The sequence below is a fragment of the Rhinatrema bivittatum genome, chromosome 3 (assembly GCF_901001135.1).
Source record: "Rhinatrema bivittatum chromosome 3, aRhiBiv1.1, whole genome shotgun sequence".
In the NCBI taxonomy this organism is placed as follows: domain Eukaryota; kingdom Metazoa; phylum Chordata; class Amphibia; order Gymnophiona; family Rhinatrematidae; genus Rhinatrema; species Rhinatrema bivittatum.
In genome coordinates, this window is record NC_042617.1 from 40,644,817 (window position 1) to 40,671,641 (window position 26,825).

Genomic DNA, 26,825 nt, shown 5'->3' on the forward strand with positions numbered 1-26,825 from the left:
TCCACACACCATATGCATGACTCTGCACTTCTTGGCATTGAATCTCAGCTGCCATATCTTCGACCACTCTTCCAGCTTCCTTAAATCCCGTCTCATTTTGTCCACTCTGTTGCAGATCTTAGTATCCTCCACAAAAAGAAAAACCTTACCTTCTATCCCATCCACAATGTCGCTCACAAAGATATTGAACAGGACTGGCCCCAACACCGATCCTTGCGGCACTCCGCTTAACACCGCTCTCTCTTCAGAGTAAGTTCCATTTACCATCACACATTGTCTTCTGTCTGTCAACCAGTTTGCAATCCAGGCCACCACCTCGGCACTCACTCATAAGCTTCTTGTTTTATTCACAAGCCTCCTATGCGGGACCGTATCAAAAGCTTTGCTGAAATCCAAGTAGATGGCATCTGGTGCTCTTCTTCGATCTAATTTCCTAGTCACCCAATCAAAAAAGTCAATCAGATTTGTCTGACAGGACCTTCCCCTGGTGAATCCATACTGCCTCTGGTCCTTGCAAAGGAGAAGTGCCCTCCAAGTCAACGATACGATAAATCAAGGAGGCAATAGGATCAGCATATATCCTGAAGTCAGCATGGAATACTTTTATATTGTAGGGTGTTCTTTTGATATTTTTAAATTTTTATCTGTTTGCAATCCATCTAGCATGGGTTCCCGATATAGGCAGAATAAAAATTGTTGTAAATAATAAAGAGGAGGAAATGCATCCATTATACTTGATCTGTCTTACTCTTGGGGGGGGGGGGGCGGGTAGGACAGAGCATAGCGTCTTGCCTTTCTTTTCAAATTTTAATTTCCTAAGGAGTGTAAACATTGACAAGGTCTCTTTTTTTTTTTTTTTCTTTGTTAATTTCTCTCATACCATGAAAGATAATCTTACATGAAACTAGGAGCTTAGGGCTAGGCTCAGTCCAGTAAAGAGAGAAGCTAAAGACAAAAAAGGAGTAATATGTTTGGTTGGGAGAGCTAATCAAGCCTTTCACCTGACGAGCTTGACAAAGTTTTTATGTCCTCTCAGATGGAGCATTAGAGGGCTTTTAGGCATTGATGCAGCTTTGGCAGAAGGCTACTGATGATGGCCTAGGAGGGCACCTTCCTTATAGTGGATGTGACATCATGGGAAAGAAATAGAGGTGTGCCCTCTGCTCCACTAGTTAGGGAGAAGGGAAATCCCTAAAATATTTGACTGGTCTAGCAGGAGTCAGAGAAAATTATCAGGTAAAACATAACTTCACATTCTTCCAGCTTTCCTCAAATGAAAACAATCAAGCTGATTATTTCTCAGTAAGCTTACTGGATGAATATTTATGTAGTCTGGGAGTAAAAGTGAGGAAGGACTAGGTACTATGGCGTGCTTGGAGAATCAGTCCTGCAGCCAATCTTGTTCAATAGTTCCATAAATGATATTCATAGGTTAAGGAGGAAAGGTTTGTCCTTTTGCAGGTGGTACCGAGAGCAACATGTTATGTTGTATGGTTTTGTTTTTTTTTTATTTTCTTGTTTATGTTTTTATGCGATTTGTTTTTATTTATTTGTTAAATTGAATGATTATGTATGTATGGCTGTCACCCACCTAAAATTGTGGATAGGCGAGAATCAAATGATTAAAATAAATAATAAACATGTTGGACTTTCCAGATGGAGTAGAAAAAAGGCATGATCTGAGAGAGGAGAGACAGTTATCAACTGCTGGGCAATAAACATGCATTTAGGGTGCAGAAATCCAAAGGAGCAGCTCACAATGGGGGTTGAGGTGCTGAAGTACAATAAACAGGAGATAAATTGGGGGGGGGGGGGAGGGGAGGTGTTAATATGCTAAAGTTTATATGCAATTATTTCAGACAGTGGCATGTGGGTCTTGGGATTCTGTTAACAAAAAAACAAACAAACAAAGCCAGCCATGAACCCTCTCCCAGGCATCATACTCAGAACTTCAGCACAAAAACGGGAGCAGAGCATCTCTGCACCGGCAAGCCCTCCCTTCCTGCCAGATCCCATTGCTTAGTGAATGTTCCAGTCTACTCCAAAGGATATAGACTGAGTAAAGGCAGTCCAGAGAAGGGCTAGCAAAAGGATGCAGCATATGGTTTCTGTAATTTTATTTTTTTTTTTTCAGCTCATCGAAATTCTGTATAACAAAACTTTTTCCATTGGCTTCCATGAAAAACCTGGAGATGCATTGCAATGTAGAAAACCCCCCAAAGAAACAAACCAAAAAAAGATACAAGGCAAAACAAGAATGAATATATATATATATATATATAATTTGTTTTAGATATGGCAGGTCATTTGGATTATCTCCTCAAAGAACTACAAACTCACGGGTGTCATTTGTTTTATTGCTAAAATTGGCGAGGTGAGGTGATGTGACATATGACCCTATAGACTAAGCTGTTTTCTCAGAGACACAAAATGGAAGAAATCCTTCAATAAATGAGTCCCTATAGAGAACTGGCAGCTTAGGAGAGGAAGCAAAGCAGGAGTAGGCCAGTCGCCTTAGCTGTAGGTATTCCTTTATTTATAATCACATTGTGTAACTTCACAGATTGGAATAAAATGTGCCTGATTCAGACCGAGTTTCGTCTGAGGTAGGGCTGCAAAACATTAGATTATCAATCAATTATTAAAAACAAGACTAAAGACTCATTTTAGAAATAAAAAGCAAAACTATACATGCACAATCGATTATCAAGAGAAACATCTCAAAGCAAAAATATGTATGTAAAAAAATGTTTTTTGAAGTAATCATACCAAAACATATTACTTTGCACAGCTATAAATGTACAAAAATGTTACATCTTAGCTTATTAAAGTGCAGAAGTTAATGCATGCATTTGAAATTTTATAAATAAGGAATTAATCATGTTTGTGAAAGAGGAATCACGAAGAAGAATGAAAAAGACTGAAGAAAAAAAAAATTCTAAGTGAGTTAGTAAACCATTGATTTGCACTTAAATGTTATTAAAATATTACCATACAACTTGACATAGTGTGTCATTAAGTAAACAGCCTTTCCGATGATAAGTAAAATGTATTTGTGGTTTGTTTTCAAGTTATATCACCGCTATTGTTCCCAGTGCCGGGGGGAACCTCAATATCAAGTAGATCTTGTTGTTTTCTGCAATGTGTGCGTATAAAATATATGCTTTAAACTGCTCATAAATAAAACAATGGTATTCTTGATAATGTTTCACATGAGGGTTGCATTATTCATATAAAAGAATTAATAATTTTACCTGGAGTCACTATGATTTATCATTAAAAATGTCTGCACACCAGAATACCTTTACTACTGTGTCTATCACACTGACAGCGTCATCGTTTACAAGTACAGCTAATTAAAACATATATAAGAAGCATCACAAATAGTTAAATACATTATTGAAAATAAGCAATGTAAAGCATGGAGTACCAATGCTAACATGCAGGAGGCGTACAGGCTCCAAATAAAGATTCGGGACTCTACGAGTGTCAAAGGCTGTGTCATTTGGTCCCCTTTAAAGCCAGTACTTCTGTGGCATGCAGCTGCAGGCAAGGTGAGGTTGAATCAAGAAGCAGTAAATGAAGAGTTTGGGGACTCCTTGGTTTTCAGGGATTGAATGTAACCTTTATCCCCCAAAGCTGTTTGTGATTTTAAAAAAAAAAAAAAAAAAAAAAGCATTTTTCAAGTGGCCTGTGCAAACCTTTCTGGCCCATCCCATACTGATCAGGAAAAAGGCTCTATTAAGCAATTAAATTCTTCTTCATCTGGTCAGACTAGTTCATACAAGAGTTATGCCACCTCCCCCGGGCCAGCAGATGGAGACAGAGATCAACAGGCTCACTAATGTCACCCTGTGCTGACAGCAGCCTGCTAGCATTCTCGGTCTTCAGTGTATACTGCGTTGTTGATTCAGGCTGGATGGTGTAGGCATAGGCTTTGGGCTAGTGAGGCGGTAACTAGCTCTCCCTCCCAAGCCTGTTTTATTCGACTGGGGGGGGGGCGGTTCTCCAGAGGTAACAGCTCCTGCTTCCTCCTTTTATGGAGGGACCTGGATCCAGGGGACTTCCAGGAGGGTAAGGTTAGCTTCTCTTTTCCCTGATACCCCCACCTCTTTTTTTCATTCACTCTTTGCCTTGGATTCTATTTTTTTTCCCTCTCCAGAATGCTGTGCATTTTGAGAGGCTCTGTTGCTTTAAAATGTTTTTTCTTCTCTCCAATTGGGAGCATTTTTTTTTTTAAGCAGCTCTTCCTCCGGAGCTTAGAGAGAAGCTCCATGCAGCACTGTTTTTAGCGGCGGGACGGTTGTAATGGTGAGGACCGCGTGCTTGGAGGCCCGTAGGGAACAAAGATGGCGCCGGCCGGTCAGTGCGTGGAAAAAAAAAAAAGTCCCGCTAGAATTGGCTCACGGTCACTCTCCTTCCCTTCCAGTGCCTGCCATGTCCTCTCCGGCCCTGCTGATGCGACTGGTGGCATCTGCGTACTCGATAGCCGAGAGAGCTGGAACCATCGTCCGTAAAGTGATGAGTGGTGGCGATCTGGGCATAGTGATAAAGGTACCGAAAGACTTTCTTCCCACTTTCTTTAAAGTTTGCTGTAGAAAAAGTACTAAAGTTAAGGATCAAGTAAGTTGATATTGTAAAGAATCTGACTGCTGTTTGAAAGTGTTTTTTCCGGTTAAAAAAAATGTGTTGTATATGTAACATTTGTGTAACCAATTTCTCTCTACGTCTTGTCTTCCTTTTAATTCAGGTTCTCTAAAAGGAGGGAAAAGGGGCTTGTTTGCAGGAGGAGAGAGAGAACCCAAAATGCAATCCCCTTACTTTTGATCTCAACTCTTTGAGATGGCATTCGGCTGCAATCTTTCCTTCCTTGTGTAAACAGGAGAACAGATCCAATCACAACTCCTGTATGCTCTTGTTCATGGGTGTGCAATAAATTTAGGCAATCGGTAACGATAAAGTTCAACATGACACAGGCAATCTGTGAAAAAATTACTCCCTTCTCATTGCCTCAATTAAAAAAAAAAAAAAAAAAAAAAAAAAAGGTTATGTCTCCACAATACTTTGTGCAGCTGAATCAATATACTTTCCACACAGTATAACTTGGAACACTGCAAAAGCTGGATTTGTTTCACTTTTATTTATTTAAAAGACTTATAGGCCTCACAAGTCCACAGTTCGTGGCGGGGTACAAAATCATAAAAATGTATCCATAGACTAAACAGTTTACGGACATGTAATCCAAGACCCAAATTACCCAGAAATTGGGGGTTCTACCGACGAAACAAGGATTGGAATCTGTAGTTTTTTTTGCTCGTCTCTTTCTCTATATAGAGCAGGCAGAGGATCATACCCTAGCTTTTGTGAAGCAGAGGGAAACTCCAGTTTAGTATCCTTCAAAATTCTGAAGTAGAGCAGAGATGAGACGTGCTGATTCCTTTCCTTACGTGAGCTAGGAACATGCCGGGGGGGGGGGGGGGGGGGGGGGGGGTGATTCTGCCCAGATGCATAAGGAACTGAGAGTGTAGGGTCAGATGTACAAGAGTAGCAATTAAAAAATCCTTGTTTTATATTATCACTAGATGTAGGCGAAAGGTTACAAACATACGGGCAGATACAGTAAAGTGCGGTAGAAAGAGGTGCGTTAGGGCTGGGCACACCCGCGTTTGCCGCACGCACAGTTCGGATCGCATACCGCTCGATACTCTATTTAAATGGCATGCAAATGCAAGCCACGTCCAACGCGAGTCCATGAAGCGCAATCCATTTTACCGTATAGGCGCCTATACAGTATCCTGTATAGGCATTTTACTGTATAGGCGCCTATACAGTATCCTGGGTGCACTGGTACCAGGAAGTGGATCCCAACTTTAACCAAAGAAAACCTAAAATCCCCTCCTCCCGAAGCAAGGCAGGCGAAAAGCGACTCGACATGTAAAGTATTGTGAATAAGTGTAACCAAAGTAAACTTACTTTTTCTTTCTTTCAGCCCTCTCTGCCCTCCTCCGGAGGTGCGCAGCCGGCGGCGAAAGCGGCTTCCAGCGGCCCCCGCCGAAGATGGACGAACGCACGCCCGAAGTGCACGGGCGCTCAAGCCAGCAAAAGCACATGAACGGGCGTGCGTGACGTCACGGCGTACGTTCATACGCTTCGCTGGTTTGAGCGCCCAAATTGACGGGCCCCCAAGTCAGCTTATGAATGTACGCCGTGACGTCACGCACGCCCATTCATGTGCTTTCGCTGGCTTGAGCGCCCGTGCACTACGGGCGTGCGTTCGTCCATCTTCAGCGGGGGCCACTGGAAGCCGCTTTCGCCGCCGGCTGCCCCCGGGAGGCGGGGGAGCCGCGGTGCGCGCCTCCGGAGGAGGGCAGAGAGGGCTGAAAGAAAAAGTAAGTTTACTTTGGTTACACTTATTCACAATACTTTACATGTCGAGTCGCTTTTCGCCTGCCTTGCTTCGGGAGGAGGGGATTTTAGGTTTTCTTTTGGTTAAAGTTGCTTCGGGAGGAGGGGAGAGAAGACTGGGGCTGCCCCGGAAACCGGCACTCATGGACGCGGCCAGGGCAGGTGAGTGGGGGCTGGGGGAAAGTTTGCCGCCTACCCTTACCCCTGCCTCTAACGCAGGGGTAAGGGTAGGCGGTAAGTTAGCAGGTTAAACGCGGGGCAAAACAGCAGGTTTTAAAAGCGATAATCGGGGCGCACGTTACCGTATGGGAGGGAATAGCTAATCCGATCGTTTACATCTGATATACATGCCACGGGCGGAATGGGATACCCGTTGATTTAAAGAAGCGGTAAGGATGGGTTAAAAGGGATAGTGAATCGCAGGTTGGACTAACGCGGCCAAATTGTGAGTAGAAAGCGGGTTAGAAGCAGGGTAACCGCGGCCGCACTTTACTGTATTGGCCTGAATATGGGCTTCTGTTTGCTAGATAGATGGCACCACAGACTCAGTAATTTTGAGATAATTTATATCAATTTCCAGTCAGTATCAGCTCAGTGAAATGATGTCACCGGATATGGCTGTAGCTAGCTTGTTACCTTGTATGGAAAGTTAGAATAATCAGATAATATCTAAATTTGTATCTCCTATATAACTTGTAATACAGAAAAGATTTCAGAGTGGTCTTTCTTGCTGTGTTTTGTGCGATTTTCAGCTTTCAGTCATACTTGCTGTAACTGACAAGTTCCTAGTAATAAAACGTTATACTACAGAGAATTTCTCCTTGTGAGATCTAATAAGATAAGGAGGCCTGACAGAACCATAATGTATAAGGGGATTTACAGTTTACATTTTCCACCATATAAAATGCTCAACTCTGTTCCTTTATTCTTGGCAGCACCGCGAGAACAGCTTTTGGAAATCCGCGGGCTGTACCTCCAGCAGCAGGAAGATGGATAGTTGCTTGATTCTGCAGCTCTTTTTTTGCTGATCATCAAGCTCTGGGGTACTTTTTTTTTTTTTTTTTTAGGCCAATAATAATAGTAGAATCTTTTTTCTTAAGCTTTTTTGAGAACTTTATTAGTTCTGCCATAGACATTGGAAATGGCTGAGCCACAGGGGCCATGGCCCAACCAACTTTGATCTTGCATGCTTTTAGATTTACAGACTGACTCAAAAGGGTGATGTGGGATCTCACCCCCAGCTTGATGCCCAGGGCAGTTGCCCTTCTAGCCTATTCCTTGTAGTAGCCCTGCAGCTAATGCATTGTAGTAATCCAGGTCAATATGGAAATCTTGCTGATTTATTACTGAACTATAAAGATGAACCCGTGAGTTCTGCCAATGGCTTTGTCTTTAACAAATATGGAGATAAAGATATGAGACCATATTTAGTCACAAAGATTATCTGGGGGAGTATGTTTTTGTGTTATAAGGGCTGTGAGAACATGTGCACTGAAACTGGAAGTCTTGATCGTGTGGGTCAGCTGTTATAAAGGCTGCATGTTTTCAAAGTACACGCACAAGAATTGTGTAAATGCAGCTTACGTGCGTGCTTTTACACTTGTTGGATCACAGAATTGAAATCGCAGTAGTCTTATCTGCAGTTTTGGATGGGAGATCAGGGTTAAGTGGAGGAGGATCTGGGTGAACAGATGAATAAAAGGCACACAAGGAGGTTATTTTCATAAACAGAGTACGTGGATGTATTATATTTATTTAGTAGTTTTATATACCGTCGTTCCATGTGACGATCAGTAGATCACAAAGGTTCACACTTAAACATTCAAAATAATAGATAATCTGACATAGTTTAGACATATACGATTATGATCCAATGGACAGAGGTCAGACACGAAATGTATACATATTATTCGAACATATTATATATCATATAACATATCAAGCATGTTAGGAACGGATGGCATTTTGTAGGAAGAGCATAGGTCATGTCATTTTTGTTTATAATTGTTATAGTATACTGAAGGTTTATGTTATGTTGCAGGCATTTTTGTACAAACATGTTTTCAGTTCACTCTTAAATTTCTCTTTGTCAGTTGTTCTTAGGTTCTCAGGCATTGAATTCCAGAGTTTCGGGCCGGCAATCGATATAACTCTGTCTCTGGTTTGCGTCAGATAAGAATTTCTTATAGTTGGGACTGGTAGGAGACCTTTGGTTTGTGATCTGAGAGTTCTGGGAGGATTGTGCAGTTTAAATGTTGTTCCAAGTAGATCACAGTTGTCTAAGTTAATGCTGTTGAAGATGTTGTTAGAACTTTAATATATTCTTGATTGTATTGGGAGCCAATGCAGAGCCATTAGAGTTGGGGTGATGCGTTTGCATTTCTTTACTCCAGTTATTAGTCTTGCTGTGATATTTTGTATTAGTTGAAGAGGTTTTATATGGCTTGTTGGAAGACCTAGAAGTAAGGAGTTGCAGTAGTCAAGGTTTGAGAAAAAGTGTTTTGTAGTACTGTTCTAAAGTCAGTTATGGTTAGTAATCATTTCAGTCTGCTCAGTATCCTCAGCTTATTGTGACCTGATTTAATCAATTTACTAATATGGGCTTTCACTGTTAAGTTTTCGTCAATTTGGACCCCTAAGTCCTTTACTTGGGTTGCTGGATTGATATGGTATTTTTCCAGATTTATAGCGGGTGGTATGGATTCAGGTAGGTTTCTGCTTCCCCCTTCCCCCCCCCTTTTTTTTGTTTGAGAGTTTGAGCTAGTTTGGTTTTGTTTTTTTTTTCTTTTATTGTATTCATATAGTCTGAGATTAATGAGGCTGTTTTTTCAAAAGAATTTAACGGGATATAGAATTGTAAGTTGTCAGCATATAGGTAGAAATTTATTCCTAGTTCTGTTAGTATTTTGTATATTGGTAGCAGGTAGACGTTAAATAAGGTGCAGATAGTGCCGATCCTTGTGGAACACCTGTTTTGCATTGGAAGGTGTCATGAATCTGGTTGTCTTTACCTGAAATGATCTATCAGCTAGGAAGGAGGTGAACCATCTAGTTCCTATATTTCTCAACTCTCGGCACCTTCATCGAATGTATCCTGCCTCAGAAGATCGATGTGGGCAAGTCTGCACTTACCTCCATATATGGTGACAGTGCCTTGTTATACTTCCTTATTGGGAAAAGCTGGCTGATTGGCTTGCCCAATTAATAGGAGAAAATGTCTGTCTCGATCCCTCTGTAGTACTGCTAGGTAAACCCATAGAGGGGTTAAATATTCATTCCCAAAGGTTATGTCTGCAAATATTCATAGCAGCCCGACTAGCATTGTCCTGTAATTGGAAAAGTCCCAATATACCTCCTATGAAACTCATCATATGCTGATTACATGGCATTCGAGAATTGGAACATATTACCGCTCTATGCTATAACCACTTGGCCCATCATCAGGCGGGCTGGGACCCTTTCAACTCCTGGTGTTGAAATCAAGAATTGTTATAGTCCTGTAAATATTTGAGTTCATTATAGACCTCATTTGTTTTGCTGTTGAGTTTGCTCCCTATAACGTATATATTTTAGGTTCTTTTATTATTGGTGACCCTACCCTTTGAGTCTTTTATGAATCTGAATCTTGTACAATAACTCACTAGTTTCTCCACAACCTCACTTTTGATGTCTCTTCTCTTTTCCTCCTATCATGACCTCTAGCAGGTGTATGGTAACATGTGGGTAATTGTCTTCTCTACATGGTAACACATTACATCTGGAGTGCAGGTGGGGGGGAGGGAATTGAATACACGCCTTCAAAAAAAAACATTAGCAGTCTTGCTTTGTTTATGGTTTGTTGTTCACTGTTTACTATATCTGCATACTGTTATTGCTGTACTTGTTAATATGCCAATAAAGCTTTAAATACAAAAAAAAAAACTAATCGGAGAAAATTCTTTCACTCAGCGCACAATTAAACTCTGGAATTTGTTGCCAGAGGATGTGGTTAGTGCAGTTAATGTAGCTGGGTTTAAAAAAGGTTTGGATAAATTCTTGGAGAAGTCAATTAACGGCTATTAATCAAGTTTAGATAGGGAATGGTCTCTGCCGCTACTGGCATCAATAGCATGGGATCTTCTTAGTGTTTGGGTACTTGCCAGGTGTAGCCTGGTTTTGGCCTCTGTTGGAAACTGGATTTGGACCCTTGTTCTGACCCAGTATGGCAATTTCTTATGGAGACTGGCCAGGGGATTAGGGAGAGAGGGTGGCAGGGTCCCTCTTACAGTGAACGTCTAGGAAAACTCTACTCAAAATATTTAAATCTCTGTTTCTTTAAGTAATAACTTTTGTGTATTACATTTTAAATTACTTTAAAGACGGGCATGTATATTGTGTTACTTTGACCATTACAAAGTATGTAGAATTTTAATTTTGTGTACAGAATTTTAAATTTTTTTTGCACAGAATTCCTCCGGGGTAGTCTTTCATGGGAAATTCAGGGCAAGAGAAGAAAACGTTGAATATCAGATTCCTCTTGCAAGTCTTCTGAATGCAACTCATTGAGGCCAAATGTTTGTTCAAGGTTTCTTTACAGTTTAGTTTGGTTCTGGGATATTTCAGCTGTAGAAATTGCAAAAGGTTTGGTGTAGGTTGATTACTTATGCTAAAATCAAGGCCTTTGCAAGGGGTGGGCAAGCCAGGGACGCGCTAGAGAGAACTTTAGCACCCCATTGCTTGTTGTGCCTTTCATGTATTTCCTAAAGCCCATGCGGTTCACACATCAGCAGTGGCAGGGGGCACAGAGGGGAGAAGTACATGAGGAGCAGGGGATAGGGAGAGATAGCAGGGAATCCCAGGTTTGTCAACCATCCACTTCCACTGCAGTCCTGCGCTGCTGTCCCAGGAGGAAGGGGTGTAAGAGAATCCTTCTCTGGCCAAGGGACTCTATACCTTCAGTTACTCGGTGCTGTTTAGCCCACCGACAGTCCTGACTAAACTAATACTGTATAAACCATTATACAATTTATAATGGTTCCTTCCTCCCAGACAAGTCAGTTGTTTATCAAATTGTATTCACAAATTTCTTTGTGCTCATATATTTTTAGCATGTGCATCTTCGGGGTTTATTAGTATAAATGACCACATTAAAATCTGAGTTAATGTTTTTCAGAGTGGAATCGATGACCTGCAGACGCAGGCTGACCGACTTGTACAGCAGAGTATCTGCTCCTCGCTGGCCCGCAGCTTCCCTCGTGTGACCATCATCGGAGAGGAGGTGAGGGGGCTCGCTCGCCATCTGTCTGTGAATTTACTTACTTTCTCAGGCCTCTTAAAATGAAAGTACTTCTGGCAACAAAATTAAATATAACTTTATAGTAGGGCGGTGAAACGTCAGTGTGGCGAGAAACTGTGGGTATTGCTCTTTCTACAGTCATTTAAAAAACCCCCAAACAACCATCAAATCATGGTTCCAATTAAATTACCTGGCACCAAGGGAAATGGGCATCTGGGCACTGGTTGCCCCTCTTCATTTTTTCCTAGTTCTCATGTCCCAGTCGTGGTCTGGTGTTAAGCAACCACATGTTGGGAAAAGAGAGAGGCCAGGGTTAAAGCCATTTCAGTGGGAAAAAACTGCAATTTTCGTGATTGTTTGCGTGTGTGTGGGGGGTGTTTAACAGGATCATTTCTGAAGGAGCAGTTATTTTACAGTTCGTCATTGTTGGCTTTTCTTTACTGCTGTCAACGCTTTTCCTTCTGTGTTAAAACATTTTTCAGGAAGCAGAGCTAGTACTAGGCTACATTTCACAATAGCGAATCAAAGATCGTCTCTGTCCCCGTTTCTCCTCCCCCCCCCCCCCCCCCCCCAGAGATAAATGTGAAAATAAAAGTAAGGATATTCTCTTACATAACACATGTTAGAGGCTGAGAACCTGAGATTTTACATGGTCAGTATACTATATACAAAAATGCAACGCTAATTGTTTAAAAACAAAAACTGTTGCCCGCTTGAAGAAAATTTAGCATCCACCTAGCCACTCCTTGGAGGGAATACTGGTAAGAGGGCAGGTATTATAAAATGTACAAATTAGATGCTATTTTCTTTACTAATATATAAAATGGAAAAATAGAAAGGTATATTCTCTAATAAACCATCTGGGTAAGGGAGTCCCCCCCCCCCCCCCCTTAGTAGATATGTTGGGGGCCAGCATCACCATGAGATCTGGGGAAGGCTGACCCCCCTCCAGAGGCCCAGGAGGTCTATCAAATCCCTGGCAGGGAACCTGGGCCCCAGCGTTTATATCAATGTACATAGCTTATTTAGCCATGTAGGGACCTATGCATTCTAGTGTTTCTGGTTCCCTAAGATATAACCTTGCCCTCCAGGACAGCAGCCAAAGGGCCAAGGGAAAATTCAGAACCCCTTCAAGAGGACATTTGAGCTGCGAGGCCCAGGGATGTATGTAGGATGTAGCTGTTCCCAGGGATCTTGATGCTTCAAGTCCCTACTCCATGTAAGGATTTAATACTGAGTAGCAGAGAGTTCTCTTCTGAATGAGATGTAGCAGAATTGGAAGGGGCAAATCTTAGCCAGTCCTCTGGCCCTAAATATTTTCCTTCCTGGGCACAAGGTTATATGCATTTTACCACTTTCACCAGTTCAATGTATTTGGCATCCATTGTGTACAATTGGCATGTGCTACAGCTTTATGATGTTTTCAAAGACCCCCCTCAAATTACGTTCACTAGAGGGAAAAGTTATCCATCTAAATAGCAAAGGCGGCATTTGAAGAAGCCTATCCAGCTAGAATTTAGCCTAGCCAGATAACTAGTTATATAGCTAGAAGTTAGCTGCATAATTTGGGGACGTTTTGGGGAGAAACAAAGTTAGCCTGATAAGTTAACCAGCCTACTCTGATATTTGGAGTTATCTAGCTAACTCTAGTGCCGCTGCCCTGTCCTAAGTTAGCTGGATAAACATAGCTGGGTATATTCAGCAGCAGACTGCGTTGCTGAATATACCCTACTAGTTAGCCAGATAAGTTTATTCTGCTAACTAGTGGAGCCGCTCAGCGGCTGAATATTGCCCCCAGCCTTTCTTTAAACACTGCCCTGTGGTCCATAGAAAAAGAACTTTCCTATCATCATCAGTGATATGAGAGCTGCTGTTCTCCCCTACCTTGCATGTTCAGTACTGGGAATAGAAAGAAGCATATTATCCCCAGTTCTGATGGTTCTCAGGTGGTCTCTCCTGTTCTGCAGTTCTTGTGTGCTTCCTTTTCTTGTAGGATTTGCCTTCTCAAGATGTAGAGGAGGAGCTCATTGAAACTGGCCAGCATGAGGAAATACTGAAGATTTCTTGTCCATCACAGTATACAAGCATTAAAGAGGATGAGGTAAGATCTAATGAATAAACGCCACATGCAAAGGCAACTCCTGCACTCTTATCTGACTTTCTGAAGTGCAGAACCAGATCTTGCTCCAAACTTGACTGGAGGACAACTGTGAAGCAAAAATAACATCATGTTTTTGGGATATGCCCCCATCCCTTCCTCCATGTTGAGTCTGGGGTAAGTTCTGCACACAACCGTATCCATGTGAAGAAGGGGTAGATCCATGCTGAAGAAAGCCAAAGAGGTTATGAACTTTAAATCTGTTCTCTATATGTAGTCTGATACTGTAATAAACCATTTGTCTGGCATTCTTCCTAACACATTCCTGGACCAGTTGGAAAAGCCAGTTAATGGCTTAACCGGCTAAAACATACCTGTTCAGTGGGGCTGAAAATTAAAAACTCAGGGTTTGTCTGGCTAAGTCCCAAACTTAGCCAGACAAACTTTCAATATCGATCTCTAACAGGCCAATACAGTACAGTGCGCTCCGGTGGAGCGCACGGTTAACCCGCGTTTGGACACGCGTTTGACGCGCTAGCTTTACCCCTTATTCAGTAAGGAGTAATAGCCCGTCAAACGCGCATCCAACCCCCCCGAAACTAATAGCGCCCGCAACATGCAAATGCATGTTGATGGCTCTATTAGTTATTCCCACACGATTCAGTGAGTAAAATTTGCGGCCAAGCCGCACATTTTACTTTCAGAAATTAGCGCCTACCCAAAGATAGGCGTTAATTTCTGCCGGCACCGGGAAAGTGCACAGAAAAGCAGTAAAAACCACTTTTCTGTACACCCTCAGACTTAATATCACCATGATATTAAGTCGGAGGTCCCAAAAGTTAAAAATAAAAAAATTTTAAATTGGCCCGCGGCTTGAAAACCGGATGCTCAATTTTGCCGGCGTCCGGTTTCCGAACCCGTGGCTGTCAGCAGGTTTGAGAACCGACGCCGGCAAAATTGAGCGTCAGCTGTCAAACTCGCTGACAGCCACCGCTCCTGTCAAAAAAGAGGCGCTAGGGTGTGGAAGACCTTTATTATTATGGATAGAAGATTAAGATTTGGCAGAAACCTTTTTTTTTTTTTAACCTTTTTCTCGTGCCTGAGTTTGCATGACTTTTTTTTTTTTTTTTTTTTTTTTAAATATAATTAAGCCACCATTAATTCATTTGAACTTCTGTTTTTTGTTTTATTTATTTATTTTCATTTTAATATATTTCAGCTTGTTGTGTGGGTCGATCCACTGGATGGAACCAAGGAATACACTGAAGGTTGGCTGCTCTTTTTTTTTTTATCTTGTGGTTATTATGTATACTCCTTCATGGAACATAGAGCAGTGGACAGCCTTGTTTAAAACCAATGAATTGGATCAAACTGCTCAAGAAGTGCTTCCATTATAAAACTAGACTTCCTGCTGGAAAGTCACACTGTTGAGGATATTTGTATACTGGTCTTTCAGCTGAGGGGACCCTTCTTTTTTTTTTTTTTTTTTTTCCTTTATGAACCGGTGAGGTGGAAACAGCCATCAAATCCTGGGTTTGCTTCCATTAGCCCTGTTCTGAGACTGATGAAATAACAATGCATGCGTTGCTGAAATGATGTGGCCATAGCAGGGTCACTTCTGTCCTCCTGTGCTATTTAATGGGGAATCTGAAAATATATTAGGAGGGATCCAATGTCCTCAGGGCTTACTCCAGCACTGTACACTTGCCTCTCCTGAGAAAGCACTTTTACATTTTGCAGAACAGTAGCTTGAACAGAGGTTCCATGAAAAGCACAGTAACATTGCAAGCTGTGTCCTCTCAGTTTTCACAAAACATCAACTATGAATTATTTGTTTTGTTTTTGTCAAGCATACACCCACATCTGTACACATACACACACTACTCGGGGCTGGCTGTAGAGGTGTGCGACTTGTGTGGGTACATAGAGCACCACCAATTGAGGATTACCATGCTGGTGCCAGCAGCTTTACAGGGACATTACTGACTGTAGCATTCTAGGGAGACCCCCCCCACACACACACACAATCTCTAAGCCGTGGAAGGTGCCATTCCTAATTCCCTGTACGTACCCGGATCAGTCCAGACTATGGGTTGAGCCTCCTGTCCAGCAGATGGAGACAGACTAAAACTGTAAGGATATCCTATATCAGGACAGAGCCTACCCTGCATCCCTTCAGTATTTGTCTGTCTCCAGCAGATGCAGGCAGCTCACCCTGCAGTTCCCTGGTTTTCTTCCTTAGCTTGTGCCCTGTGGGGTTCTCTTACTTTTTTTCTGTCAAGATCAAACAAGTATGATTGTTCTTTTAAGTTTATAAAAAAAAAAAAAAAAAAAGTTTGGCAAAGTTTGAACAGGCTCTGTTTTTCTTCAAGAGACAGTGCTGTCTCCTCGCTCTTGGGGAGCCCTAGGGGGGCTTTGCCCCTTGTGTAATACAGCCTAGGCTCCCTATTCCCAGTGAACCTTTGCTGTGGGGCGATACTGGTGGTCCAGTCACTCTCCCTAGACAGCTGCTTATCTCCTGGGACGCTTCATTCCCCGGCGCTGCCAACAGGGATGTTTCATTCCCCTGCATTGCACAGTTTAAAAAAAAAAAAAAAATTAAAGTGAATCTTGTGGCTCTATTAGTTTTCGGGTGCCCGTTTTACCTCGGCAGCTTTATTTATAGATAGGAGCGAGCAGGGTTCATTCTCCTGCTCTCACTCTTTCAGGCACTGCAGCTCAACTGTTTATATTTTTTCTCTGCCTCGCGTTTTTTTCCTCATGCCGCATTCTAACCTGTGCCTTGCCTGCGGGGAGCCTTCGATTCGGCTCTCCCGCAAAGGGCTTTGTTTGGGGTGCCTGCCAGGAGGAGAAGGCCCCTCCTCGGCAGTGAATAAACCAGTGACCTGGGGCAGGTCCTCTAGAAGCATGGCTAGGCCGTTCCCGGGTCGGCAAACCGCGGGAACGGCAGACATCTTGGGAATATCGGCAGCTCCTGCTGCAGGAGACAAAAGGAGCCTGATTTCGCTATTTCACCCCTCCCCCCATCCCACCCCCCGGGAAATCCAGACCTCGTTTCTCTTTGTAATTTGTGCTTCTAATGTACAAATCTTACTTAGCTAGTTTACAAGAGGAGGTGGACCTCCCTGCCCGCTCCTGCGGTGCTGGATGCGCAGGGGTCTATCAGGGTGTGGGTGGTCCCTGGGGGCCCCCCCCCCCCCCGGATCCTCCTGCTCCATTGGTGGTCCCGGACCAGGATCCGGATTTGTCGGGGACACCCCCCTTCTTGAGGGGGATGACCCCCGAGTTCTCCGCTTATTTCAGAGGGAGGCACTGGAGATGCTCATTCCTTTTTTTATCATCCAGGAGCTGGGAATTGAGAGTCCTTCAGTGGGATGCGCTCACGGCCGTGATGCCGGCTTGCATGGACCTGGTCCTGGCGGGATTCAGGGCTCTTCCACACACTTTCCCGTTCCATTCCATGCATAAGCTAATGCTTCTCCGGGAATGGGAAGCTCCCGGGTTGAGGCTTTGAGTGGGGAGGGCTATGGACAAGCTCTGTCCTCTCCCCGAGGAATGTCTGGACATGCTGAAAATTCCTAAGGTGGATTCTTCTGTGTCTGCGGTCACCAAGCACACCACCATTCCGGTGCTGGGGGCTACAGCCCTGAAAGATGTTAAAGACCACAAGCTCGAATTCTATCTCAAGCGCATTTTCAAAGTCTTGGCCTTGGAAGTTCGGGCGATGATCTGCAGCAGTCTCATGAAGCGGGCAAGCCTTAGGTGGATTCAACAATTGCTCAGCACCCAGGACCTCCTGTCTGCAGAGGCAGAGCAGGCGGAAAGGTTGGACGGCGCTATAGCGTATGGGGCGGATGCCCTTTACGACTTATTCTGCTTCCAAGCAAAAGCGATGGTTTCACCTGTCTCGGCCAGACGGCTTCTCTGGCTCCACAATTTGTCGGCTGACTCAACTTCCAAGGCACAGTTGGGCACGCTTCCTTTTAAAGATAAGTTGCTTTTTGGCAAGGACCTGGTGCAGCTTATTAAATCCTTGGGTGAGAACAAGGTTCATAAACTGCCTGAGGACTGCCCGAAACAATCGAGAGCCTTCTTCTCTACACATATCCGCTTCCGGGTTTAGCGAAGATATAATCCTTGGGTGCGAGGGGCCTTCTCTAGAGGAAGTCCCTCCAGATCTCAGTCCTGGTCTCAGTTCTTTCGGGGCCACTGCGCCTTCCAAGATGGTACCCCACAATGTTCCACCACCAAGCCCGCCTCCCCAATGAAATTCGGCTGGCCCTTTCCTCCGTTCCAAACTTAGGTGGTTGTCTATCTCTGCTCATAGAGGAATGGGCCAAAATCACATTGGATCAGTGGGTCCTCAAGATAATAGAAAAAGGTTATGCTTTAGAATTTGCTCGGGACCTGCCGGATCTGCACATAGTCTCCCTTTGCGGACTTCAGAAGCGGGCTGCCATGTGCCAGACTCTCGCCCAGCTTCAGGGGCTGGGGGCCATAGTCCCAGTTCCGGCGGAGAAGTTAGGCGCCGGCCAGTATTCCATCTACTTCGAGCATCAGAAGTATCTTAGATTCCATATCTTGAGACAGCATTTTCAGTTCCGGGCTCTGCCCTTCAGTCTAGCCACGGCTCCGCACACGTTTACCAAGGTCATGGTGGTGGTCGCAGCCACTCTCCGAAGGGAACGGGTCCTAGTCCATCCTTACCTGGACGATTGGCTCGTGCGAGCCAAGTCGGAGACTCTATGCAAACTGTCAGTCGAGCGCGTCCTGGCCCTTCTCACCTCGCTGGGGTGGATAGTCAATTTTCCCAAGAGCAACCTGCAGCCCTCCCAGGTCCTGGAATTTCTGGGGGCTCGTTTCGATACCAGGGTTGGCAAGGTATTCCTACCGGATGCTCGAGTATTCAAGCTGAGGGACCAAGTACGAAATCTGCTTTCAATGCTACTTCCTACGTTGTGGGACTACCTCCAAGTCCACTATCGACCTGATCCCCTGGGCTTTTGCGCATATGCGACCATTACAGAAAGCTTTGCTATCCCGCTGGAAGCCGGTGTCGGAACGGTTTCGGACAACTCTCTCGCTTTCAGACTCTAACATCGCCGACATACAATGGTGGCTATCACTAAAGTACCTCCTGCAAGGAAGCTCCCTACAGACTCCGCAATGGATAGTAGTCACGACAGATGCCAGCCTTTCCGGGTGGGGAGCAGTCTGTCAGACCCAAACAACACAGGGACTGGTCCCCAGTCCAATCCCGCTGGCACATCAATTGTCTGGAGGCTTGGGTGGTGTGTCTGGCTCTCAAAGTCTTTCTCCCGCTGATTCACCGCAAGGCAGTGTGCGTGCTCTTGGACAATTCCACCATGGTGGCTTATATCAATCAACAGGGGGGTACCAAGAGTCGCCTGGTAGCCCTAGAGGCCAGCAAGCTCTTCGCCTGGGCGGAGTGCCATCTGGAGTGCCTAGCAGCTTCTCACATAGTGGGCAAGGAGAATGTACAAGCCAATTTCTTGAGTCTCCAGCATCTCGATCCGGGCGAGTGGGAGTTGTCTGTCGAAGCAATGGATCTTATTGTCGACAGGTGGGGTTCTCCTCACCTGGACCTGATGGCAACCTTGGATAATGCCAAAGCTCCCAGGTTCTTCAGCCGCTGGAGGGAGCACTGCTCGGAAGGGGTAGATGCACTAGTCCTTCCCTGGCCACACGACGTCCTTCTGTATGTGTTCCCTCCTTGGCCCCTGGTGGGAAAAGTTCTCAGAAGTATAGAACTTCACAGGGGTCCGGTCATTCTCGTAGCTCCCGAGTGGCCCCGCAGACCATGTTTCGCAGATCTAGTAAACCTATTGACAGACGGCCCTCTTCAGTACCTGCTCCGGCAGGTTCCCATATTTTTTGACCAGGCAGATCACTTCTGTCTAGCGGCCTGGCTTTTAAACGGCGGAGACTGAGAAAGAAGCGATATAAGGAGGAAGTTATATCCACTATCCTGCGTGCCCGCAAGACTTCTACTTCGCTCGCCTATGTTTGGGTTTGGAAGGTTTTCAAAGCTGTTTGTGTGGAATCGGGTGTTGCGGCGCATTCGGCCCCAGTTTCGCTGGTTCTCTCTTTTCTTCAGCAGGGTCTCTAAGGGCCTATCGTTCGGTTCACTCTGGGTACAGGTGTCCGCTCTCGGCTCCCTCTTGGGCAATATTGAGGGTTAAACTGTTGCGTCTCATCCATTGTTGCGCCAAGCATTTGAATCCACCTATCCGTTCCACTTGTCCTTTGTGGAGTCTCAATTTAGTCCTTCGGGCTCTCTGTCAGGCACCCTTCAAACCTCTCCTCTGTCTACTCTTAAGGATTTGACGCTTAAGACTGTCTTCCTGGTCTCTATCTGCTCCGACAGGAGGGTGTCTGAGATCCAAGCGTTGTCTTGTAGGCAGCCTTTTCTGCGCTTTTCTGATTCCGGTGTTTCCCTCAAGACTGTGCCATCTTTCTTGCCAAAAGTTGTTTCCTTCTTTCATGTCAGTCTGTGGAACTCCCCGCGTTCTCTCCCGAAGATATAGCGAGTACGGTCAGGGGTGATCTTCACCGCCTTGATGTAAAACGCGTTTTACTGCATTATCTTCAGGTCACCAATGACTTCAGAGTCTCGGATCATCTTTTTGTCCTGTGGAGTGGCCCCAATAGGGGCAAAAACAGACTTCTAAGACCACGATCGCTCGGTAGTTGAAGGAGGCGATCTCGTCGGCCTACATCGCTCAAGGGCGTGCGGTTCCGGAGGGCTTAAAGGCTCACTCCTTGCGTTCGCAGGCTACTTCTTGGGCGGAGAGTCATTCGGTCTCTCTGCAAGAAATCTGCAGGGCCGCTACATGGAAGTCTCTACATACCTTTGCTCGGCCCTACCGTCTTGATGTACAGGCACCAGAGTTTGGTTCCTTTGGTAGGCAAGTGCTTCAAGCGGGACTATCTGGGTCCCACTCTATCTAGGGAAGCTTTGGTACATCCCATGGTCTGGACTGATTCGGGTACGTACAGGGAAAGGAACATTAGTTCTTACCTGTTAAATTTTCGTTCCTGTAGTACCACGGATCAGTCCAGACGCCCTTCCCCGTACATCTGCCGTCCGCTCGAAGCTTTCTTTCTCTCATCTGTGCTTATTCTTAAAGGCACCAGAAGCATCTATTATGATGACTTTGGATATTAATGCAAGAGCGATTGTACACAGTCCATTCAATGTTTCCATTGTTTGCTGAATTCTCTCGTTACTAGTTTGAGTTCTTACTTGCTTGATCTTTTACTGGTTATCTTTAATCTGTTTTGACAATGGTTATACTGAAGGGATGCAGGATAGGCTCTGTCCTGTTATAGGATACCATTAAAGTTTTAGTCTGTCTCCATCTGCTGGACAGGAGGCTCAACCCATGGTCTGGACTAATCCGTGGTACTTCAGGGATGAAAATTAACAGGTAAGAACTAATTTTCCTGACTGGAACAGGGCACCTTTGGCGTTTAGAACTAGCCCTGATGCCACTGATGTGTTTTTCATTTTCATTGCAAGGGCTGCTGTGAAATAACAGGCTCTGGAATCCTAAAAGAAAAGTTGATCTGCTGTTGCTAGAATTTGAACTCTATTTAAGTGTGTATGTCTGCTCAGGGCTACTGGACCATGTCACTGTTTTGATTGGAATCGCTTATGAAGGAAAAGCCATAGCAGGAGTTATCAATCAGCCCTACTACAATTATGAGGTATGAAATGGATTTGGTTCTGAACCTATCCACTGCTATTTTTATGCTCAATAACAGAATGCAAAAAGTGATCATTTCTTTATAGTGCTGGATCTATACCCCTTGATTATTTAAGCAAACAGCCTGCAAGGACTCAGGAGATTTCAAAATATATGTTGGAAATTGATACCACATGCCCCTCCTAGGTCCCTGCTGAGAGAGGGTCTTTCATTCAAGGTGTTATCAAACTCTTGCTTGTCTTAGGCTGAAATATGGAAAGAATGTAATTTTGAAAAAAAAGATGTTCCTTTTCATTTAGTCAGACCAGTCCAGAAAAATGGGTTATGCACACCAACCAGCAGATGGAGAATAGGCGCTCTGATGTCGGTACAGAGATTTATGTGGGGTGACATCAGCCTGCCAATATCCTTTATCTCCAACAGATGGTGGAAAAGCTTCCTATGCTGGAAGCGAAGGCCTGGTTAGGCCTGGGGAACAGAAAAATTCTGGTGTGCATTCCTGAACATACCCAGATCAGTCTAGATAAGTGAGTTTTGCATCCCTACCAGCAGATGGAGGCAGAGAACAAAACATTTAGGCACTGCTATATAACAGAGGGACATATTGGACATATTTCGGGTGGAATTAATATGAAGGAAAAACTTCAGTTGAAATAAACATTGTTAATGGCGAACAGTAAATAATTTTGAAATAATAAATGATGTTGCTGTAATTGAGTTATACAAATTGTTAAATATTTTCTTCGCAATCACGATGTATTGAAAATGTTTTTAATGTGATTTTAGGTGTGAATGAGTGTGTTGAGTGAGTTAGTGAGTATTTTATTGTCTAGATAGATTGAGAATACTAATAAAAAGAATTTTTTTGCACATAATTTGTAAAATCAGAATACTCCTTTTGTGTATGTAGTTGTATAAATGATAGGAGATATCTTGTGAGTATTTACCCAGTATATAACCGAGAGTGCCACTTGCAATCCCCTTCGTATTTCTCTGACTCCAGCAGATGGTAGAGGTGCAAACCTGCAATCTAGTTTAAAAAAACAAACCAAAAAAAAAACCCAATGCAGACCCTGAAGGCACCAAGGATGACCCTGACCCGGATGAGTCCCCAGTACCGGAAGGGGATGACCCAAGAGTGGTGAGTTTTGTTCAAGTGATCTCAGCTGTGGTCCCTTATTCCCCAGGTTCTGGAGGAATTGAATGTGAGGGTGGCTTAGGAGTCATACAGCAAGGGTGTTAACCCGGTCCTTGATGGGCTGAGAGGTCAGACAAGCACCTTTCCTTTAACGAAGAAGATCTGGATGTTTGTGAACTGGGAGTGGGACTTCCCGGATGCGGGTCTGAAGGTGAGCAGAATGATGGCTAAGCTTTACTCCTTGATGGAAGAGGCTTTGGACCTCCTGAAGGTACAGAAAATGGATGTGGCAATATCGGCAGTTACCAAGAAGACTACCATCCGCATGGCGGGGGTGGAGGGGTTGAAGGATGTGCAGGACCGCAGGCTGGAGATTCAGCTAAAATGGATGTTTGAGGTCTCCGTGTCGCAAGTTTGATGCAGAGGGCCTGTCTATGTTGGGTGCAGAAGGCTCTGGACTGTGTGGTGCAAGACAGCAGTCCCTTGCAGGCAGCTCTCCTGGAGGCCGGAGTCTCTTATCTGGCAGATGCGTACTTCAGCTAGGAGCCTGGTTTTGGCAGTGGTGGCCCGTAGACTTCTGTGGTTGCACAATTGGTTGGCAGATTTGTCATCCAAGGCCCAGCTCTGTAACCTCCCGTTCAAGGGGAGAGGATTTGGATCAGTTGATGAAGGTGCTGGGGGAGTCGAAGGGGAATAGATGGCCGGAGGACAAGAGACCCAGTAGGAATGTTGTGGGGTTTTTTGTTTTTTTTTCCAGCTCGTGCCTGGTTTCGGAATTTGTGCAGGTTTCGGTCCAGCAAGTTCTCTTCTGGTGCCTCGGCGAAGCAGGGCAGTGGGCGCCAGCAGTCCTTTTGTGGAGCTTGCAAGTTGGCCAGAGATGGGGCTGGTCAGGGCACCGGAGGCAGAAAGTCAGTGCAATGAAGCCAGAGTTCCCTACTCCTGCGTAGAAGTCGTAGGAGACAGATTGTCCAGCTTTTAAGAGGCGTGGGTAAAGATTATCGTTGAGTTCTGGAGGTGGTGAGAGAGGGCTGTGTTCTAGAATTTTCATGCCCAGTAAGGGAGGCCTTTGTGGAATCCCACATTGACTCTTGTAGCAAACAGAGAGGCGGGGTGGGAGATTCTGCAAAGGTTGCTCACTTGAAAGGCCATAGTCCCCACCCCGCTTACGGAACAAGGGCAGGGAAGGTATTCCATTTACTTTGTGATTCTCAAGAAGGAGGGCACATTTCGTCCCATTCTCAATTTACAGAAGGTGAACCAGGTTCTGCGTTTTCAAATGGAGATGCTGTGCACCATAGTGGCGGCTGTTGGCAAAGGAGAGTTCCTGGCATCTCTGGATCTGACGGAGGGGTACTTGCACATTCCTATTCGGAAGGAACATCAGAGGTTTCTTTGTTTCATGGTGTTGGGGCAGCATTTTCAGTTCTGGGCCCTTCCTTTTGGTCTGGCGACGGCGCCACTCACATTCACCAAAGTGATTGTGGTAGTGGCCCTTTGCAAGGAAGGGATTTTGGTACATCTGTACCTGGATGATTGGCTCATTCAAGTGAAGTCTAAGGAGGAATGTGAGAGAGCCCTTCAGAGAATGAATAACACCTTACAGTTGCTGGGTTGGGTTATAAATGTGATTGAGTCACATGGAGCAGACCCAATCCTTGGTATATCTGGGGGCCCGCTTCAGCAATTAGAAAGGCAGGGTCTTCCTGGCAGCAGTTCGAGTGGTGAAGTTACAGTCACAGATGATGTGCCTCTTTCAGCCGGCGGTTTTAATGGTCTGGGACTATTTTGCAAGTTCTAGGGTCCATGGCTTTCACATTAGATCTGGATCCCTGGGCTATTGTGCACATGAGACCTCTGCAGTGTGCGATGTTATTGTCCAGGTTGAGTCCATTGTCTGAAGAGTACCATCTTCCTTTGCCTCTTCTATGAGAATCCAGGTCCAGTCTCTCGTGGTGCCTGTCTTGTCGCAGTTTGGAGAAGGGAATGGATCTGGAGCCTGCAGACTGGGTGGTGGTTTCCATGGACGCTAGTCTCTTAGGTGGGGGAGGCAGTATGTTTGGGTCGGTGGGCCCAAGGCCTTTGGCTACCAGGGGAGAAGTCCTGGTCCATCAATTGCCTCGAGACGAGAGCAGTCTGGCGGGCCCTGGAAGTGTTCCTGCCCCTGATCTGAGGGCGGATAGTTCGTATGTTCTCAGACAATGCGACAGCGGTGGTGTACATCAGTCGGTAGGGCAGTACAAAGATTCATGCGGTGGCGCTGGAAGCTCGGCGATTGCATATGCGGAGTGTCATCTCAAAGGCCTATTGGCATCGCATGTAGCAGGAATAGACAATGTGCAGGCAGATTTCCTCAGCAGGCAACAGTTAGATCCAGGGGAATGGGAATAGTCCCACGAGGCTTGGAATCACATCTGTGCCAGGTAGGGAATTCCTCAGCTGGATCTTATGGCGATGCAGGTCAACTAAAAAACTTGGAGATTTTTCAGTCGACGAAAAGAGGTCAGCTCAGTGGGCCTCTATGCTCTGATGTGCCCTTGGCCAACAGGAATTCTTCTGTATGTGTTCCCTCCGTGGTCTCTCATCAGTCGTGTCCTGAGGTGCATAGAGATGCACCCTGGAAGTGTGGTTCTGGTGGCGCCAGAGTGGCCACATCGGCCGTTGTTTGCAGATCTGGTGCAGCTCGCGGTAGACTAGCTCATTTCCCAGGGTTGCTGCGTCAGGGGCCCATATTCTCTGATTGGGAGGATCACTTCTGTCTCGCGATCTGGCTTTTGAGAGGCGGAGACTGCGTCTGAAGGGTTATTCTGAGCAGGTAATTTCCATGCTTCTGCAGGCTAGGAGGCCTGCCACGTCCCTAGTGTATGTTAGGGTCTGGAAAGCTTTTGAAGTGTGGTGTCTTCAGTGACATTTGGACCACCTGGCGGTAGATGTTTTGCAGCAGGGGTTGTCCAAGGGTTTAGCTTACAGCTCACTTCACTTGCAGGTCTCTGTGTTGGGTTCGCTCAGGAGCAAATGTCGTGGTCGGTTGCCTGCCGCTCATCCGGATGTAATCAGGTTTCTGAAGGGGGTTAAGCATTTGCGCCCTCCAGTTTGAAGGATTTTCCAGGATTTGAGTTTAAACTTAGTTCTTTGGGTCCTTTGTGGAGCTCCGTTTGAGCCTTTGAGGAAAGTGACCCTGAAGGATTTGATGGTGAAGATGGTGTTTCTGGTGGCCATTTGTTCTGCTAGATGGATTTCGGAGCTGCAGGCCCTATCATGTAGGGATCAGTTTTTTTTGCGGATTTATAACAGGGTTTCGTTGTGCACAGTGCCTTCCATTTTGCCAAAAGTGGTGTCGTCTTTTCATATCAATCAGACTGTGGAGCTACCAGGGTTTCCAGAGTGGTTGAGAGATTCCCCACAGGACAGAGTTGCATCTCTTGGATGTGCGGCGGATGCTGTTTCTCTATTTAGAGGTTACGAGTGATTTTTGCTGGTCAGATCATCTTTGTCTTGTACGGCGGAGTGAAGAAAGGGGACAAGCCTCTAAGGCTACTATTTCTCGTTGGCTGAAGGAGGCGATTTGTTCAGCTGTAAAGGTTGCCAGATTCTTGTGAGTTTGAAAGCGCATTCCACAAGGGTGCAGGCAGCATCCTGGGCTGAATGTTCTCTCCTGTCACCCCAGGAGATTTGTAGGGCTGCGTTGTGGTCCTCGATTTATACTTTCACCAGACATTACTGCTTAGATGTAAGGGCGCAAGACGAGGTGTCCTTTGAGAGTGTTCTGCGTGTGGGTCTTTTGGGTTCCCGCTCAGTTTAGGGGTGCTTGGGAACATCCCACTTGTCTGGACTGAGTATGTTCAGGAAGTAAAATTGGTTCTTACCTGCTAATTTTCATTCCTGTAATACCACAGATCAGTCCAGAGACCCACCCCTTTGATACCGAAAGACTGCATTTTCTGCTAAGTTGATACTTAAGTTTTACCGTAAAATAAAAAAAGGAATCCTTTTTGGGCAGGATCTATGGTGTTCCAGTGTGTTATTGTTTGTGGATGAGTTTTTGTGAGGGGTTTTAAGATTTTATCTTGGCTTGGGTACTGTTCAATACTGAGAGGACTGCAGGTGGCACTTTGTTATGTAGCAGTGCCTCAAAGTTTTGTTCTCTGACTCCATCTGCTGGTAGGGATGCAAAACCCACTT

At 45.0% G+C, this 26,825-nt stretch overlaps 1 protein-coding gene across 3 annotated transcripts in view; it reads left to right on the plus strand.

The window, feature by feature from the left end:
- The window catches only part of BPNT1 (3'(2'), 5'-bisphosphate nucleotidase 1), a 118,972-nt gene that overhangs the window by 70,219 nt on the left and 21,928 nt on the right, over positions 1-26,825 (plus strand). For all 3 annotated transcript variants that reach the window (XM_029593174.1, XM_029593173.1, XM_029593175.1), the window contains 5 exons: positions 4,430-4,554; positions 11,558-11,662; positions 13,674-13,781; positions 14,998-15,046; positions 21,418-21,509. In XM_029593174.1, the coding sequence (XP_029449034.1) occupies positions 4,438-4,554; positions 11,558-11,662; positions 13,674-13,781; positions 14,998-15,046; positions 21,418-21,509 (471 nt within the window). In that variant the 5' untranslated portion in view covers positions 4,430-4,437. The remainder of the gene's footprint in view (positions 1-4,429; positions 4,555-11,557; positions 11,663-13,673; positions 13,782-14,997; positions 15,047-21,417; positions 21,510-26,825) is intronic.